This window comes from Empidonax traillii, unplaced genomic scaffold (assembly GCF_003031625.1).
Source record: "Empidonax traillii isolate 1590-97213 ecotype Southwest subspecies unplaced genomic scaffold, ASM303162v1 scaffold741:size898883, whole genome shotgun sequence".
NCBI classification, from domain to species: Eukaryota; Metazoa; Chordata; class Aves; order Passeriformes; family Tyrannidae; genus Empidonax; species Empidonax traillii.
In genome coordinates this window covers 693,906-711,265 of record NW_020955934.1, presented here as the reverse complement: position 1 = coordinate 711,265, position 17,360 = coordinate 693,906, and the positions used below count along the sequence as shown (strand labels likewise).

The 17,360-nt window shown below is 37.9% G+C and overlaps 1 protein-coding gene across 6 annotated transcripts in view; it reads right to left on the bottom strand.

The window, feature by feature from the left end:
- Positions 1-17,360, bottom strand: part of GOLGA4 (golgin A4) — a 63,186-nt gene that overhangs the window by 33,004 nt on the left and 12,822 nt on the right. For 4 of the 6 annotated variants that reach the window (XM_027900602.1, XM_027900599.1, XM_027900601.1 and 1 more), the window contains 7 exons: positions 13,894-13,992; positions 8,042-8,107; positions 6,909-7,223; positions 4,921-4,968; positions 4,446-4,502; positions 822-920; positions 163-301 (listed from right to left, as the gene is read on the bottom strand). In XM_027900602.1, the coding sequence (XP_027756403.1) occupies positions 163-301; positions 822-920; positions 4,446-4,502; positions 4,921-4,968; positions 6,909-7,223; positions 8,042-8,107; positions 13,894-13,992 (823 nt within the window). Of the gene's footprint in view, positions 1-162; positions 302-821; positions 921-4,445; positions 4,503-4,920; positions 4,969-6,908; positions 7,224-8,041; positions 8,108-13,893; positions 13,993-17,360 lie in introns of those variants that run through there. The other 2 variants (XM_027900605.1, XM_027900604.1) reach the window with 2 other exon arrangements.

Sequence of the window (17,360 nt, the reverse complement as noted above, 5' to 3'; positions counted from 1 at the left end):
ATCCTGTCTTCTAGCTGCCACATTGTTTTCAAAATAATTGTCTCCTTCTAGGAAATATATCCCTACTATGACATGTTCAGCCCTAAATATTGTTACTCCATCATAAATAACAGCAAGTTCATTCCTCAAAATTCAATCTCTTGAAAAAGCCACAATACATACCATTGCTTCCTGGTTCCATAATATTTTCTGCACCGACTTCTTTTGTTGGACTTTGAACTTGTGGTTCTGATTGCATATTTTGATCAAGCAAATCAGTGCCTACTTGACAATTCTGTAACCTTTGTTTCAGCAATGACACCTAAACAAAATGTTCTTTTTGTTAAAAAAACCCCAAGGATTCTAAACAGATCATATGTCAATCTTCAAAACTAGAGAGAATTAAATAAAGTTGGTATTAGTAAGTAGAAAATGGAAAAATCTGTCTGAATTTACAATTTTTTAAAAATCAGAATTATGCTTAAAATTAACAAAAATGCTTTCATTATGAGTAGAGAAACAAAGATCAATTAAGCAAAACACAAATTTTGCCGAAGTAATTTTAGCTCAGACATCTGTTAATGTTGATGTCTTGATAACAAAGATATTACGAAGGTATTTAAGTGCAAATCAATCATATTTAACATCAGTGAGACCTTTACATAGGTATCCTTTACCACAAAGATGCACCTAATTTCTGTACAATCATAAACTCTCAGGAAGCTTTACAGCTTCACAGCAATTATAATAAAACATGGATATGCATTACAGGGAATAGATAGCTAAAAAGAAAAGGTGAAAAAAGCACTTCTGAAGAACACCTGTCGGGTAAAGCATCGTACCTGAGTCTGCAGCACACTAATAAGTTGATCCTTTTCTTCCAAGGAAGCATCAAACTCCTCCTGAAGATGTTTCTTTGCTTGTTGATCCATCTGGAGCTCCTGTGAATAAACATATCTCAAATGAAAACTGAAATGTGAATTCAAAAAATGATCAAAATATTATGAAATAATATTTAAAATACCTCTTCATAGTTGTGACCCCAAAATACAACCAAACAGTGGACATTTCTTTTATTATACAACATTCCACACAGTATAATAACATCCCATTATAATACCAGCATTAAAACAGCAAGAATCTAGATTAGATACAAAATTAACAAGGATTCTTTCTTTCTTCCTAGAAGTAAATTCATATAGGGATCATTTCAAGCCTGCTTCTGAAAGACTGTTTTCCATGCACACATTTCTTCTGGAGGCTGAAGTCTGCACTTCAGTATATTCTTCATACAGCCACCAGATTAAGCCAACATAAACAGCAGAAATGTAAAATTCAGTATGCTCATTAAACATGCCAGCATTCTAATAGGACAAATGCCATGTGTAAGAGGAAAAAGGTGGCCTTATTATTCCACAAATGTGTCTCCAATGACAAAAGCAGAGAATGCCAAATAATTCAACTACGTGGCTTTACTTGATACTTACACACAACTGTTTGGCTCAGCATGCTCAGAAACTTGCAGATGTTACCTGAATGCATTAGTAGGATCTACACAGTCTTATAACATACTTCCTGTGGGAAGTCTCGTCTATTTACTTCCTATACTTTTAAGGTTTAATATTAAACTTTCTTTAAATAATTATCATTCTAATAGTAAACAAATGAATTTAAATTAATTCACATCTAACTGCTTATTGAGAGAACCAGGACCACACACATTTTATGCACGCACTGTAAATACTTTCTGAAACTTGTATGTTAATTTTTTTGATTTATATATTCACTTCATCCACATATCTCTTCCAGTGATTTACCCCAGGAAACAAATCCTTCTATGACTGCTATTCTGCAAAGGTCACTTGTATCTAAGCAATCCTCACCCATAAACATGAGTTCCATTAGCCAGGCAAAGACAGAGGATAACAGAAAGAAAGGATGAAAAAGTAAACAAGAGACAAAACACAGGGCAACGGATGCTTCCTATGCTGCTTTCCTCCAATTCTAAGTCTGATTTTACATTCTCTTGCTGTCTATCCCTGACCTCCAACAGTGAGTCCCCTGCCACAGCTGAGCTGATAACAGCCCTGAGAACCACAGCCGTGTGAGCTGAGCCTGCCCCGTCATGCACAGGCAGGACAGTGATGGAAGGTGTCACTGCAAAAACTCCTCTCTTCCTATATCCACTATACCCATTCCATAATGCTGCATTGCCTCAGGTTCTCAGCAGCTACTAATCACACTTCTGCCTCCTGCTTCTGACCTTTAGAAGCGATTCCTTCCAAACGAAGCAAAGCAGGTCAGCATGAGAAAAAGTGCCAAAGGGATTTACAGAAATGGCCCTTTTTGGATCCCAAAGTCCCTTCTGATCCTTTTCTGAGAGGGAGAACACTGAAGACTGCTTGAAGACTGTTTTTGAGGAATTACTCCTAACAGGAGAAAACTAAGGTAAGTAAAAGACACATTGGCTTCTAGGGACTGTTTCACACTGTCAACTTGGCCTTAAAGGAGATAATTTATTCTTATCTGGCCCTCTTAGAAGAAACTTGTCTGATTCAACATATTTATGGGAAAATTATACTGTAGGATTTTCAAAATTAATTTCTGATAACCAATTATTACATCAACAAACAAACTACTTTTTTGCCATTTTGGCTTCCACAATGGAAACTTACCATTGTATTTGTAATTTTTCTTTTGTGCCTGTTTTACCTAATGCTGCAACACTTAGGCTTCCAAAAGACTAAAAAAACACATTTTGAAGTCGAAAAAGAATTTCAGTGTTAGGGTTGAAGGACTCTTTAATCTACCAGATTTGTAAGAGTGAAATTAAATTTTACACCAAATACATATATACAAATGTATATATATAAATCAGAAATGTATGTATAACTTATCTACATATATGAATCACCAAGACTACAACAGAAGTGCAAAATAAAAATGCGTATGTCCAACCCTCTGTCATAAACCAAAGATTTAACTCCGGTATACATCTGCCTTCCTAACTTTATCAAGTAGCATTAAGCTGAAAAACTAATCCTATGGGAGCACATGGATATGGACTTAACATAGAATGAGCTTCTTTCATCTGACCTTGTAGTGATCCGGAAAGAGACAACATTGGCAAGCCACTTCTGTCAGAAATGCTGTGTCTTTTCCCCTCCTACAGGCTGACAATTAAGCTTAGGACATCGTAACAGCCCAGGCACAGGCTCCAGCTCAGACCAGCACAGTACACCCAGCACTCTGCCCCACTGTTCTCAGCTGCTGGGGCAGAAGCAGCACAGATGTGAATCCAAACGCCACCCTGGTGGCACACACAGTTCACTGCCTGCTCACCTGAATTACTCCCTGCACTGCTGAAGACTGCCCATCAATGTGGCAGTGACCTCCCCTGAAAGGACTGGCTGCCTGGCCGGTCGCACAGGGACAGTTCCCTGTGGGTGAGTGCAAGCCGTGAGTACACACACAGTCAGATGCTCACAGTCCCCATCCCTCACCCCAAGGGAACAAGTCCTGGTCCCTGTCTCTGGGCAAGACACCCAGTCTGCCTTCAGGGAAAGGTGAGACCTCACCACAGTCTAATGGCTCCTGCCAGTGCTGATGCTTGGCGTGGTGCAGGCCAAAAGCAGGGCTGCACTCACAGACAAAGCCTGTGGCTTTGGGCAAACTGGTTCCAGCTCTCCAGTAAGGTAAGAGCATGGACAGAGAGGTCCATGCCCCTCTCCAAACCTGATGCTGCACTTGCTCTTGCAGGAATAAAATGGCTTCAGCTTCACACTGTGCTTCATCAGGGTCTGACAACACGGCTTTTGTGATCTTGCCCTTCTAATTTGTTCTGCCTGATCCTCTGTATATTTTTTAAATAAGTCCACGGGTTTATTATCAATACCAAATATATTAGAGCTTCTCCTTTTAATTTCACTATAACCTAAAGAGACAATAGCATAACCTACATGATTTTATAACTGAAATCAAACTATACTCAAATCCAAAAAACAACATAAATATTACAAATGAGATAAAGATGAGTATTTTTTAAAATTTTATCCCAAGATTTTTTTATAGTCACTGACAGCTTTATTAAAATGTGCCTCCTACTTGTATTTACCTAACACTAGAATTTGTCAATAACAGAAGAGCAACAAATTGCACAGGGACACCTATGGCTGGGCCCAACAACACTGCAACAACCACACACACTTCTACGTATTTCACAGTGCACAAAGAAGTAGAGTTCAGTGGGTATGAGGCACTGTTCCAAGAGTACAGTAACAAGCTGCTGAATGGAAAACAAGCCAGAGGAGTAAACCCATACGAAAAAAAGAAAGTAAGCAGAAAAAAAGTGTTCTATAACAGGAAATATTTTGGAAATTGAGCAAAAAAATCAAAACCTAGGCAGAAAAAGATCCTATGTAGATGTGCTATAAAGTAAACATGCAAAGAGTAAAAGAAATTACTACCTCTCTCAGTTCTCCAATTCTCCGAAGTGCTTTATCCTGACTTTGACTCAGAATGCTCTTAAGAAAAAGGAAGAATAAAGATCAGGTGTATTAAATGTAGCTTATAAAAAAACATATAAATATATAAATAAATTCACAGAATTGTACTTCAGCAGAAGATGTAATGATTTGTATTTCTCTTTCAAGTCATGCTTGATGTGTAAGTATTACCACAAATTTCCAACTGTGGGTTGGCAACCTATCACCTGAACTCACCTGATCCAAAAAAAAAAAAAAGGCTGGAGAACAATAGCTTCACAGGTATTTTGACAAATCAATATTAACTTGGTTTCCTTAGAAATCCCAGATAATACAGTCTTTTGTTAGATACACAACAAGCACACACAATGCAGTGAAAATTAAATCTGTATTTGCACTACACATTTTAAGATTCAAAAAAGCATTCAGGCAAGAGAGGATGAAAAGTAATTCTTACCTGCAGCTTCCTCTTTTCCCGGTGGATAACTTGATAAGCAGACACTAGCTAAAAGACAGAAATTGGGTAAAATGATGAAAATGCATTCACTAACAGTCACTGAAACAACTTCCTTAGCTGTATCGCTATTTGCATTTTCAAACTCTTCACTTCATTTGAGAACACTGTTGACAGAAAGGTACTTGAATTTTCTCAGTGTCTCCTTTTTCTATCTATAAAATATCTCCAATGTGTTAATAAAAACCCCTACCTCACAAAACAGTGACGTTACTCAGCATTCACGCACACTTTTCCCTTTGCTGAGAAGACATACCATGCCTCAGTACAGGGGATCAAAACCCAACAGTATCACAAAGTTGCATCCCAGACAGCTACCCCCCAGGGATGTCCATTTGTAAGAGTGCACGTCCCAGGGATGGCAGAGTATGCATTAAAAAATACATTTAGAAAGTTTGCAAAAAAAAAGGGTCTGTTTAATGTTCTCATCCCACGTGCTTTGCATACACCCAGCATACAGACAGACTGAAAGTGGACAGTATTTCTCACTGTAAGTTGACAAAGGATTTCACAAGTAATTGCACAATTCAGTTTAATTTAAAATTTAATTACAATTGCTAAAGTTGAAGTAGCATAATGGCACTTGGAACTAGAATATTCTGTTTTCAAACTGATGAAAAACTAAAGGAAAACACATCCAAAACACCCAAACCAGAAATCAGTAGGCCAAAACATAACTTCAAACTCTTACATAAAATAAGATTTTTTCAAAATTACTTTAAATTTCAAAGCCATATTTATTTTGCACTTAAAAAGAAAACGAAAACTGCTATGGATGGTTTCCCTTATCATATTTTTGAGATGTTAACTATGTATCCTACTTTGAGAGAGAAAAAACATATATGTTTTAATTATTCATTATATATTGAAACTACGGTCTTCAAAGCTCCAGCAAAACAATTCTTTCCAATTGAACTAAAGAAACAGAAAAAATCACCAAGCCTTTTTGATACAGAAAATTACGACTTGCTAAACAGACTACACTAATAGAAAACAAAAAAAAAATCAAAACCCCAAACCAAACTGAAGAATTTTCACTTTAGCAATACTGTTTCACATAACTTTAAAAAAATACCTATTATACTAGCTGGAAGAGAACCAAAAATTAATGGGAGACAACTGCTTTTTCAGGTATATGCTGAATACTGCAATTGCTGTATATATATTTTAGATTCCAGGGATTTTGACACTAGCAGACAAAAGTCTGCACAGCCATTTTTGTATTTGAGGGAAGCAAACATTAAAAGAACTGTAAAAAATCAGTGTAAACATTCAGTTTTACATACAACACAAACTTCAAAAAACAACAAACAAAAAAACCCAACACAAACAAAAAACCCCAATCCCAAAACACCACCATCACTTAGACAGCTTTACTTTCCCAATAATTCGTGAAATGAGTAGAAAAACTACTTTTCTTTCACTAAAATAGCAAAAGTAATGGTCCTTGAATTAATTCCTTACAGGGAGTATTTGGAAGTTACAGAGAATAGAACTTATTTCCTTAAAACAAAATGCTTGCCCACTGCACATGCACAGAATATACACTGTGCTTCAGAACAAAGACAAATTTGCTGTCATGTGAGTACAAAACATGCTCAGCTCTGTCCTGAACTCCACCCCCTGCTACAGGCTTTCTGCTGAAACCTTAACAGGCCTACTTTCTGTCAGCAACCACTAATTAACCTCTACTGCTGACACGAGGAAATTAATTATAATCAAGAGAAGAAAAGGATTTCCATGATTTATTACCAGAAAAACATCTGACCTCTCTAGAGGCCAATTAGGATTATAATTTAACTTTCATGTTAGGTTTAAGCTGAACCATTTGCTCCAAATAGGAAAACAAAAAGATTATCCACTACTGCAATATCCATAACCCTCATCTTTTCCACTCTCTGCCCAGCTAAACCAGTCACTACATTGCCTACCTCTGAGTATTTTCCCCTGTAGTTGCCCAAACTGCGCTCCATTCTGCGCAGTCGCTGCAGCAACTGCTCCTTGCTGAGACTGTCCACATTTCCAGGAGGCTCTTCTGTTTCACTTTCAATGTCAGAGGGTGAGTCAAATGTGGGACTGAGGGCATCCAGGTCCAGTCGATTCAGTGAGTCTCTCGAAGAACTTCGTCCTAGGGACTCCTTAGAAGGAGAGCGGAACAGGGTCTCCTTCACCGGGCTTCGAAACAAAGATTCCATGGAGGAAACTCGGAGCTGAAGCCTCTGGGTGAAAGACTGAGAGTCACTTTCCTGCAAAAATTCAAAGCAAGTCATTACTTCTGCACTGCTTTTAGACAGACAGACACACTAAAGCCCATGAAAGAGAGACCAGATCTGGGCAAAGGAATGACTGTTGCCTGACACACGCACGACACCAAATAGCTGCCACTCCCTCAAAAGAATCACCTCCTTGCGCAGAAAAATCAGGCATGCAGCTACGAGACGTGGGCAATTTCAGATAGCAATTAAATCCAATAAACTACAGCCTTGATTTAAACTTTGAAAAGAATGTATTTCTGTGTAATCCCTTTAAAAAGTGAAGAACGTGGAACTAAAATAAATAGTTAAATTTACTACTGTCTCAAACTGAAAAAAACATAATTGACTCACTTCCTGATGCCTTACAGAGAAGACAGTATTTCTCTCAAAGACACAAAGGTATTTTCCTATCATGAACAAATATACTGTAAAAGCTATTGTACAATAGTTAGTTCTAGCATGCCATCCTGAAAAGTGCTTTTCTTATTTTAAATGGCTTTCTGACTTTTATATAAAATGAAATTATTGATTTATGCAGCTATAGTACTTATGCTGTTCTAAACCAGAAGAACAAAAGAGAAAAAAAAAACCAAACCAAAAAACCCACAACAAACCTCCACACATGAGTGACAACACTTAATGACCAGTTAATGGGATTACACACAAACAAAATACCCTAGTATCCTGACAGGCAAGGACTTATCATCCCTACTCCAGCATGAAGATATCTACTGGGCACTTAAGCCAAGGTAACACAAAGACAAGGCAGCAGGGAAGCAGGAAACAAAGCCCCCATGTCCTCCACATACCTGCGGGGAGGCTGCTTCACTTCCATTATTCTCTGGGGATCCCGCAAGTGGTTGCTTAGTTAAGTTCTACAGTGGGAAAAACAACCATTAGAAAGAACAGACTACAAAGGCTGTAATTCACTGATTCCTAGAAATACCATCTGTACTTTTACCTTGTCTGTGTTTTTAGTACTTTCTTTAGAAAGTTTATTAAGATGTCTTCATGCAAACAAGCTAGTTTGTTAAATTCAGAACAGCCTGCTGCAATATACAGAACTACAAAGCAGCTATGTGTGCTTGGATTAGTATGAGACATCTGCAAATGCTGACATCTCCAATTAAGTTACTCAGAGCAATTATTTATATAACATTTATGGACAAATCAAAGAAACACCAAAAAGCCAAAATGATAGCAGGAAAAATCTAATTGATGATTAGTGTTTTACAGCCAACATGAGTAAGAATTGGCTGTTCTTTGTTTAACTGCACTGGGGAGGGGGGAAACTACCTGGAAAAGAGTGCTGGTAACAAACTGTTTTAAAGTCCAAACAAGCACAGGAAGAAGATTAAACTTTCAGAAAAAACATTCTCCAAAAACTTCATGTGTACATTCCTCTGCACTCCCAAAGAAAGAAAAACAAAACACACACACATAAAAAAACCCACCCAAACCAACAAAATCAATACAACAGAAAACAATCGTTTGTGGTTTGCTTTTACATTTGTTTGTTGGGGTTTTTTGTTGGTTGCTTTTTTGGTGGTGGTTGGTGGTGGTTTTTTTTTTTTTAACATTCTATTCCTAGCCTGTCTATCCTGCATTTCCTATGCCTTATGTTCAGGTGTTTTCTAACCAACTCCCAGTGACTGGAAGCTGGATAACGTTGTCCCAGTTTTCAAGAAGGATGACCCTGGAAACTACAGGCCTATTAGTCTCACTTCAGTGACCGGTAAAATTATGGAGAAGATTTTTCTAGGAGTTATTGAAAAACACCTGAAAGACACCACAGTCATTAGTCAGTCAGTAGAGCTTCACAAACGGAAACTCCTACTTGTCAAATCTGATTTCCCCTTATGACAAGATTATCCATGGAGCTGACCAAGGAAAGCCACTTGTTATAATCTTTTTAGATTTCAGTTAAGCTTTGGATACTGTCTCTGACAGTATCCTTCTGGACAAAATGTCCGGCACGCAGCTGAATAAACACATCATGCAATGGTTGATGGCTCATGGGTCAGGCACAAAGAGTTAGGGGGTAACTTCATAAAAAGTGAACGGGGTGACATCAGACTGGTGACCTGTCACTAGTGGGGTTCCACAGGGCTCCATCTTAGGCCCAGTTCTCTTCAATAGCTTCATAAATTCCTTGGATGCAGGACTCAAAGGTACACTAAGTAAGTTTGATGATGACTCTAAATTGGGAGGAGCTGTCAGCTCCCTCAAAGGCAGGGAGGCCCTGCAGACAGACCTCAACAAATCAGAGGGCTGAGCAATCACCAACCAGATGAAGTTTAACAAGGGAAAGTGCTGGATTCTGCACCTGGGATGGGGCAACTCTGGATGTCCATAGAGACTGGGGAAAGAGAGGCTGGAAAGCAGTGCCACAGAAAGGGACCTGGGGGTCCTGGTCGACAGAAAGTCACCTCAATGCAGGAAGGTATGAAGCTGTTAGAGAGTGTCCAAAGGAAGGCAAGGAGGACGGTGAAGGGCCTTGAGTGTCTGAGAATACTTGGTCTGTTCAGCTTGGAGGAGACTGAGGAAATACCTCATGGCAGTCTACAACTTCCTAGGGAGGGGAAGTAGAGGGGCAGGAGCTGATCTCTTCTCCCTGATGATCAGTGACAGGACCTGAGGGAACGGTATGAAGCTCTGTTGGAGGAAATTCACGTTGGATATTAGAAAAGGCTCTTCACCCAGAGGGTGGTTGGGCACAAGAACAGGCTCCCCAGGGTGCTGGTCACAGCACCAAGCCCGACAGAGTTCAGGAAGTGTTTGGACTTCTTCAACATGAACTCTCAGGCACATGGTGTGAATCTTGGGGCTGTCCTTGTGCAGTGCCAGGACCTGGGCTTTGGTGATTCCCATGGTTCCCTTCCAACTCAGGAAAATCTATGCTTCTAGTCTATACAAACCCAGACAGTTTTATGCTGTTTAAACCCAGTCCACGTGAATTAGCAAAACATGCTAGAAACCATCCTGGACAAGAATTTGTCCAAGAGAAGCAAAGCACTGAGGCATATCAAACAAAATATGGGTAAATTCACCTAGAAGCAGTGTAACTCTTAATTTTAAATCCAGCTGTACCCTGAAAGTTACATGCAAACTGAAAAATTTGAGGTGCACACATAACTGAAATTTCAATCACAATCCTCCTTGTATGTATCTGCTACATGATCACATTCACAGTTTGTACTCTAGATATGCAGATAAGCATATCTAAACATTAATGTGGCAGAGGAATGATACAGTGTTAAAGGCCTTTGAAAAGGTCTTAAGGAACTACAAAAATACCATAGAACGAAGAGAAATTCAGACAGTGAAGGAGCAGTCACCCAGATGCAGATGAAACGAAATGAGCAATAACCAGACATACATGAAGTCTGAATTTGGAAACTGCACTTCACCTGGCTTGAACAAAATCTGCATTCTGCTTCAGAACACGATCCTGTGGTGGTGGATTTATTCCTAGCAGACTAACAGCTCTTACTGTGTTTTAATCTACAGCACTTCCACCTTTTATTCTCAGCGCCCTAACCCATTCCTTTTCATTTCCTAATTGGAAAGTTAATAATAAGGTAATTCGAATAAAAAATTATTTTCTGCTTTCCAATTTACAAAGCATCTACCATGCTAGTACAGGTCTGATAACAGAGGTAGACAAATACTTTACCAAGAATTACAAACTAACTGCATACACTTCTTTCAAAAATTCAACTTGTGGTATTCTGATATACATAAAAAATAATTAAAGGAAACTATGAAGGGTTTGCACATGTAATTCATAAGAATAATTTAATATTTAACATCTATTTTAAAACACAAGACTAAGTCGATTTATTAAATTTAATAAGGTTTTTATGAATATAAAACCCACGGATGTTGTTCCTTTCTGCGAAGATGCTTAAAAATCTGCCATTTAAAGATTTATAAGGATTCTCAAAAATGTAATTTCAAAACTAAACTAATGCCTCCACTTTTAGAATTTTCCTGCTTTTTATGCTGGTGTCTTTGCATTCAATCCGAGCGAACAAAAGTAGAAACTATATCTGGGGTTAGACTTTCCACTGGCATAAATTATAAAAGGGATACACTGGTAATCTTTTGTACAAAAACTGGACCACCACAGGTATGTAGCTGCTGCAAGTCTACGTCACTGTGCAAAGGGTTGTATTCAGGTGTCCACACACTGAAAGGCAACTCTGAATGGAAGTTGCTATATATAAGTACAGATTCAAGAGGCTTTGAAGAGCTTAAATGCCCCAGCCTTTCATAAATCTTCTGAGAGCTTTCAGCAAAACCAGAATAACAGAGCACGGGCAGACATTTCAAAAGTCTTAAACCCGGCTCTTACATCAGGGTTTCTGGAAACCAAGGGAAGTCTCTCCTCCACAAATTCACAGAACAAACACATCCATATCTCTATCCAAAGGCAGCTATACTTACAATCTCTAATAAAAAAGTTTGTTTTTATTATGAAGATGTATAAATCAGAGCTCAGTTTTAACTGGGGTACATTAGGGCGTTTTAGTGACATTTATACCTCCTTACTTCCCTATTTCTGAAATGCAAACTAATTAACCTTACTTATTTCTCAAAGGTATAAGTAGATTAGTAAGCCTGAAAACTGAAAGCTTAAATGTCTTCATTTAAAAACATTTGACTATTCTCCCTCCTTCTCAGGTATTCCAAAACTTAGTAAATTATGGAGGGAGAAAGGAAACAAATCTTAGTAGACACTTTTTTCCCCCATTTCCCTTTAATTTTTCTTTAAAAAACCACAGTGTCCAACAATATTTTGAACAAAATGCAACAAAACCTATGCAGCTTAGTTAGCAAAGAGTTTATACTAACTTTATCTACGCCAAAAATATCCACAACTACAGTCATTTCTCTCTGACATTCACTCTCTTAGATCACACATCACTTGCATACACACAGTTTGATTTAGCAGAATTAATATGCATTTGTGTGTGTTCATGAAACTTTCCCTCTCCTGTACCTTTAGTTTATGTTTCCCAAACATGCATAATATATGCAGGGTGCTTTTTAATACATATGTTTTTATAATCAGACATCCTATTCTCTACTCTCATTGTTTTCTCCCCCTCCCAATTCCTACTGTGAGAGTACTGCTCTAGAGTTTTCAAAAAGTTCAGAGAAAAAAAATCAGTTTTACAGGCAACATATTATTAACACACTCGTACACATTAACTTGTACACTATAATTATTTGCTCTGTATGCAGTCTTGTATATAAATATGCAAGCCAGTAAATATGCCATTAAAGTACATACTAAAACATCATATAAAAATATCATTTGAGCAATCACAGAAATACGTTATTTGAAATAAAACTGTTTTAGAGATATTCTGGAATGTAGTGAAAATCAAAAAGCTTAATTAAATTTGCAGTGAATCTTTAAGTAGCAATTGCTGGATCTTGAATTTGGTCAGAATACCTAGAACTGAAAAAAAAAATTTAGTAACTATTTCGAAACTACAGATTTTCAGCATCTCCTCTCTGGTCCCATCAAGAAGTTCAATCTTGGAAACACAACTGAACTAGTGATAAATCTATGTTTTAAGGACATGCTCTAAGAAAGCATAACCACTTGCAACAAATGAAGACTTTCCGTGGATCACCATTTTAATCATTAATCATTGTTTCTGCCCAATCTTGCTTAGCCTGAGAGAGATAAGTCGAACACAACACGGTGTATTGTGCTATGTCCACCTCCTTATTAGGTTTCTATCCTGCTACAGCTTTCAGTGAGTTGTCATCTTCAGCCCCTGCATGACCAGCAAAAGAGCACTTACTCAACTGGGAAAGCAAAGTAATCATAAAATATCAGGGATGAGCTGGGACTCTAAGAAATACTGGGATTTGACTACAGACTCAAGAATGCCATGCCTCTGAAGCGTGCCAAAGATGCCATTCCAGCCCTGTGACCACAGCAAGAATACAGTATGTGCCTATGTTAAAAAGCAGAAGTCTGCTTTCATCCCTATGCCTGCCTCTTTTTCTTCACTTCTTGTCTCTTCTCACTGAGCTTCACCACTTACATATGATGAAAACATTGCCAGGCAAAGAAATGCATATTTAAAATAAAAATCAATTATTATAAAACAGGCTAGTTATCCTCACAATAACAGCTTCCAGGTTACCAACTAGGTATAGATTTATTTCAATGTCTATGTGAAATAATTATTTCCTGCTACCATTAGTAGTAAATGACACGCAACCTTTACTGTAGACAGCAAAAAGCATGTAATCTTTACACAAAACCAATCCCAATGTTTATCCTATCTATTTATCTTGAAATACGTACAGACATACACAAACACGAAGTGAAAGATTCTATGCAACAAACATACAAACTTGTGCAACAATTATTTAGAAGTTGTACAGGGTATGGTTACCTGTATAAGAGAAAACATGTTAATTTTTTTATGTTATGATAAATTCACATCATACAGCACACCAGCCAGGAGCTATCAGGTACTACCTCTGTGAAATTTAGTGCAGGGTTAGCAACAAGGTAGTTAAGATAGACTTTTCTGTGAGAACAAGCCACAAGCAACACTAGGTTTGCCTTCTAGTACATTGCTCTCCTCCACCTGCTAAAGGCATCACTAAGAGGGGTGGGAGGACTCACCACACCGTCACTCTGTGGCTTAGGTTGTTTGGTGGGATCCAAAGCAAAGATAGTATACTCAGAGAGAAAAGCAGGTTCTGCTATCATTCCGGCTAACAGCTGTCATTCAATGCAAAAAGGAGGAAAATGAAAATAAATCAAGCAATAAAGAACACTGCACAATTTTACTCTTTTTTCTCGTGCTATTAAAAACATAATAAAACAATACAGCAGTTTATGAAACAACAGATATCGATAAAATCAGGACATAACCAGAAAATATGCATTAGATCATTTCAGAACACCAAAATACAATTTTTATCATTTGGAAGTAAAGAATCACACAATTTAAAAGACAGATCCTAGTTTAGTCAAAGAAAATGTTTCAGGCACTGATACTGTAACTTTTCTAAACTTCTGTGAATGAGTTACCATACACCACTGAGCCCTATACACTCTCAGTTATGCATGAACAACACACTATTCTAAAAATCCTATCAGCATTTTTGCTTGCTTTTGATTATTTATCATCAGTGCTCTTAGACACTAGAATTCTAACTATATTTTATAGAATTCCTTACATTGTTTTTAAACTACTAGGTGGCTATTCTGTAAAAATACCACAAGTTGAATTAACCATTTTATCAAGTCCATATCTAAGAAGAGATTTAAAGCCCTAGAGATGAAAGCAGGAAGAGAAGGAGACTGAAATTTGAATTCAAACTGGATATATATATATATGTAATGTAATGCAATCTAACGCTGTTAGGATGTGTAACATTTAAAAAATATTCCTCTCATGATTATACTCACATATATAAGTTCAAGGTTCAACTTTCTTACCACCTGAGATTTCAGAATAGTGCTGTCTGCTGACTGAACCAAAACATGAAATGAAGCAAAATTGTTCTGAAATAATGAGACAAAATCCTGTATCAAGTTACTAAATAGTATTTTTTAGGAATCAAATAAATTACAATGTAGGTTAAGAGTTTGATTTACCTTTTTTTCTGACAGTTAAATTGACTCCACTGCTCTAGTAGCTTAATTACATCAATTCAAATTGAGAGAGGAAAAATATTTTCCTATGTAAGATCTGAAACACTACATGACTCTCAATTTATGTTCACAAAACCCTTTCAGAAAATGTAGTAAGTGGTTAATGTTCATTGACAGCCACATACAATAGCTTCTGATTGTCAGATTTGCCAATAACCAGCTAGATCTGAGAAACTCAGCTGGAACTTCTCACTTTTAAGTTGCCCTGTGCATTCACTGTGGTTGCAAGCACTTGCTGAGTTTGGTGAGACTGGTCACCAGTCTCAGCCTATTTGAAGTGTCATACTTAAAGAGTAAACTGTGTTGAAGTTCCTGCTACACACATTCAAGTGTGTAAAACCCACAGAAGTTTCTCTCCTCATCTGAGCTTTTAGGCAAAAGAAAAATAAGGAAGCTGATAAATGATAATGATTCCAGAAATTCTGCCTCCAGCGCTGACGGTTGTAGAAGCTCACAGCCTTGGCCCTGCTATGCATTTTGTACATGTTCCTCTTCTTCAAAGGATATACACCAAAAAAAAAGGGTAAATACTATGTATGCACAAGTGTACAGACATACAGCAGCAGTACTACAAGCAAGCCTGGTGGCCTCAAGAATTAGAAGCATGCAAATTCTCCACCACAAATAAAGTTATGAAATCTTTTAAGCTAAAAATTACTTTGTATGTTTGGAGAAGACCAGTTAAGAAAACAGAGTTTGCAAAGCACTAACAAATGGATTACAGCTTAACCAAAAGATTATGAACATTTTCAGCATGTAACGTATATTATCTTCAGCTTAGTTAAGTCACTTTTAGCATGACCAAGAACTTCAGGAATCATGGGCGATTTAAATTACCTCTTCATAGTAACAGCATGCTAATGTTCGTTTCTCAAAATATTAAGTTGTGACATTTCACCATTGCATTACTTCACTTAATCCTAATTCCATTATTCAGTACACCAATTTGCATTGAAAACAATTCCTACTTGATCTCTAACAAGTTCACCAACCTCCAATAAAAAAGATGTACTGTCAGTTTGCTCAGCATCTAAGAACTGTTAAGATTTTCAGTCATCCCTGGAAGTCCACGACTATGTTATTGCAGCCAAGTTCTAACAGGAAGCCCAGACATTATTCTTTCACAAAGCATTAATTACAACCCCCAAAACTTACAAGTGAGAGACAGAGAGCTTTAAAAAATGGCAGGAGTTAATTTTAAAAATTCACTCAAACCACCTGGTAGACTGACAGGGGTTGTATGCAACTCCTTTTTAGCAAGACTGGAAGATCCAGGCTATTCACTGCCTAAAATATGCCAATCCATATTATGTTATGATTTTGAGAAAAATAAAGGAAAAACTATATGAATACAAACTGATGCAGCACTGCTTGAGTTTTCAGACATACAACTCCAGGGTCTCTAGCATAATTAATAGTTTACACAAACAGTAGAATGCAATTCTGTTAAGTTTCACAGATGTTGATCAGATGCAAGAACATTTCTAAATAATCTCAGCTTCACCCTACTGTCAATTGAGTGAGTAAAGGCAAACACAAAATGGAAGCAGCCAACCCTACAAATAAAGAACAAAATACAGTACTGAGGCAGAACAGTAATCACTGCTGCATTGTAAGCTGCAGCTTGTGCCCTGGGTGGGAGGAAATGGTTGGAACCCCTAGGTGAGCCTTCTGACCAACAAAGGGCATGGGGACCTGCTGTGCTGGCTGAATGGTGGCCAGTCACCCACTGAACAGCGAGAAGACCCCAGACAAATATCACCATTGGAACACGCACATGGACTTGAACGCCAGGGCATTCCTTTGGTCAGGATCTCAGCTCCAAGGCACCCAGCCTGATCTGTCATTATGCTGCTGCACCTTGATAAAATTACTTAAAGGATCCAGAAGTCTGAGACTCTGCTGTAGGAAACCTTGGGTCAAGCCAGTAAGGGAAATTTGCCTGACAATGTGAGTGTGGGTGGGGAGTCCAGAAGGTCACCCACCGGCTCCCTGGAGCTGCCTGCGGCAAAGGGGCTTAAATCCCAGCAGAGAAAGCCTGGGATGGTGCGAGTATGACTGCCAGAGTGGCTCCTGCATGGTCACACAGGAAAGCCTCCTTAACAGGCTGTGATATGGTTGATCTTTCGTAACAATATTTAACTCTCATTCTGATTTTTGGGGGTAAGTAAAATCTTACTAACCAATGAACCAATGTATCTTGGAAAGAAAGCTGCAAATGAGGTAAACTAGGTGATGAAGCCAAACCCCAGCTGATGTTATATTTCCTTCAGTATTATCAGTGGAGGTTATTTTCTAAAAAAACTTTGTATTTCCAGCATTCTAAACAGTTTTTGTAGCTCTCAAGTCTAGCCTAAGATAAGAAGCCTTACTTCATCTTTAAGGACTTTCTGAACTCCAGAAACAACTGTGTCCTTGTTATTCTTACT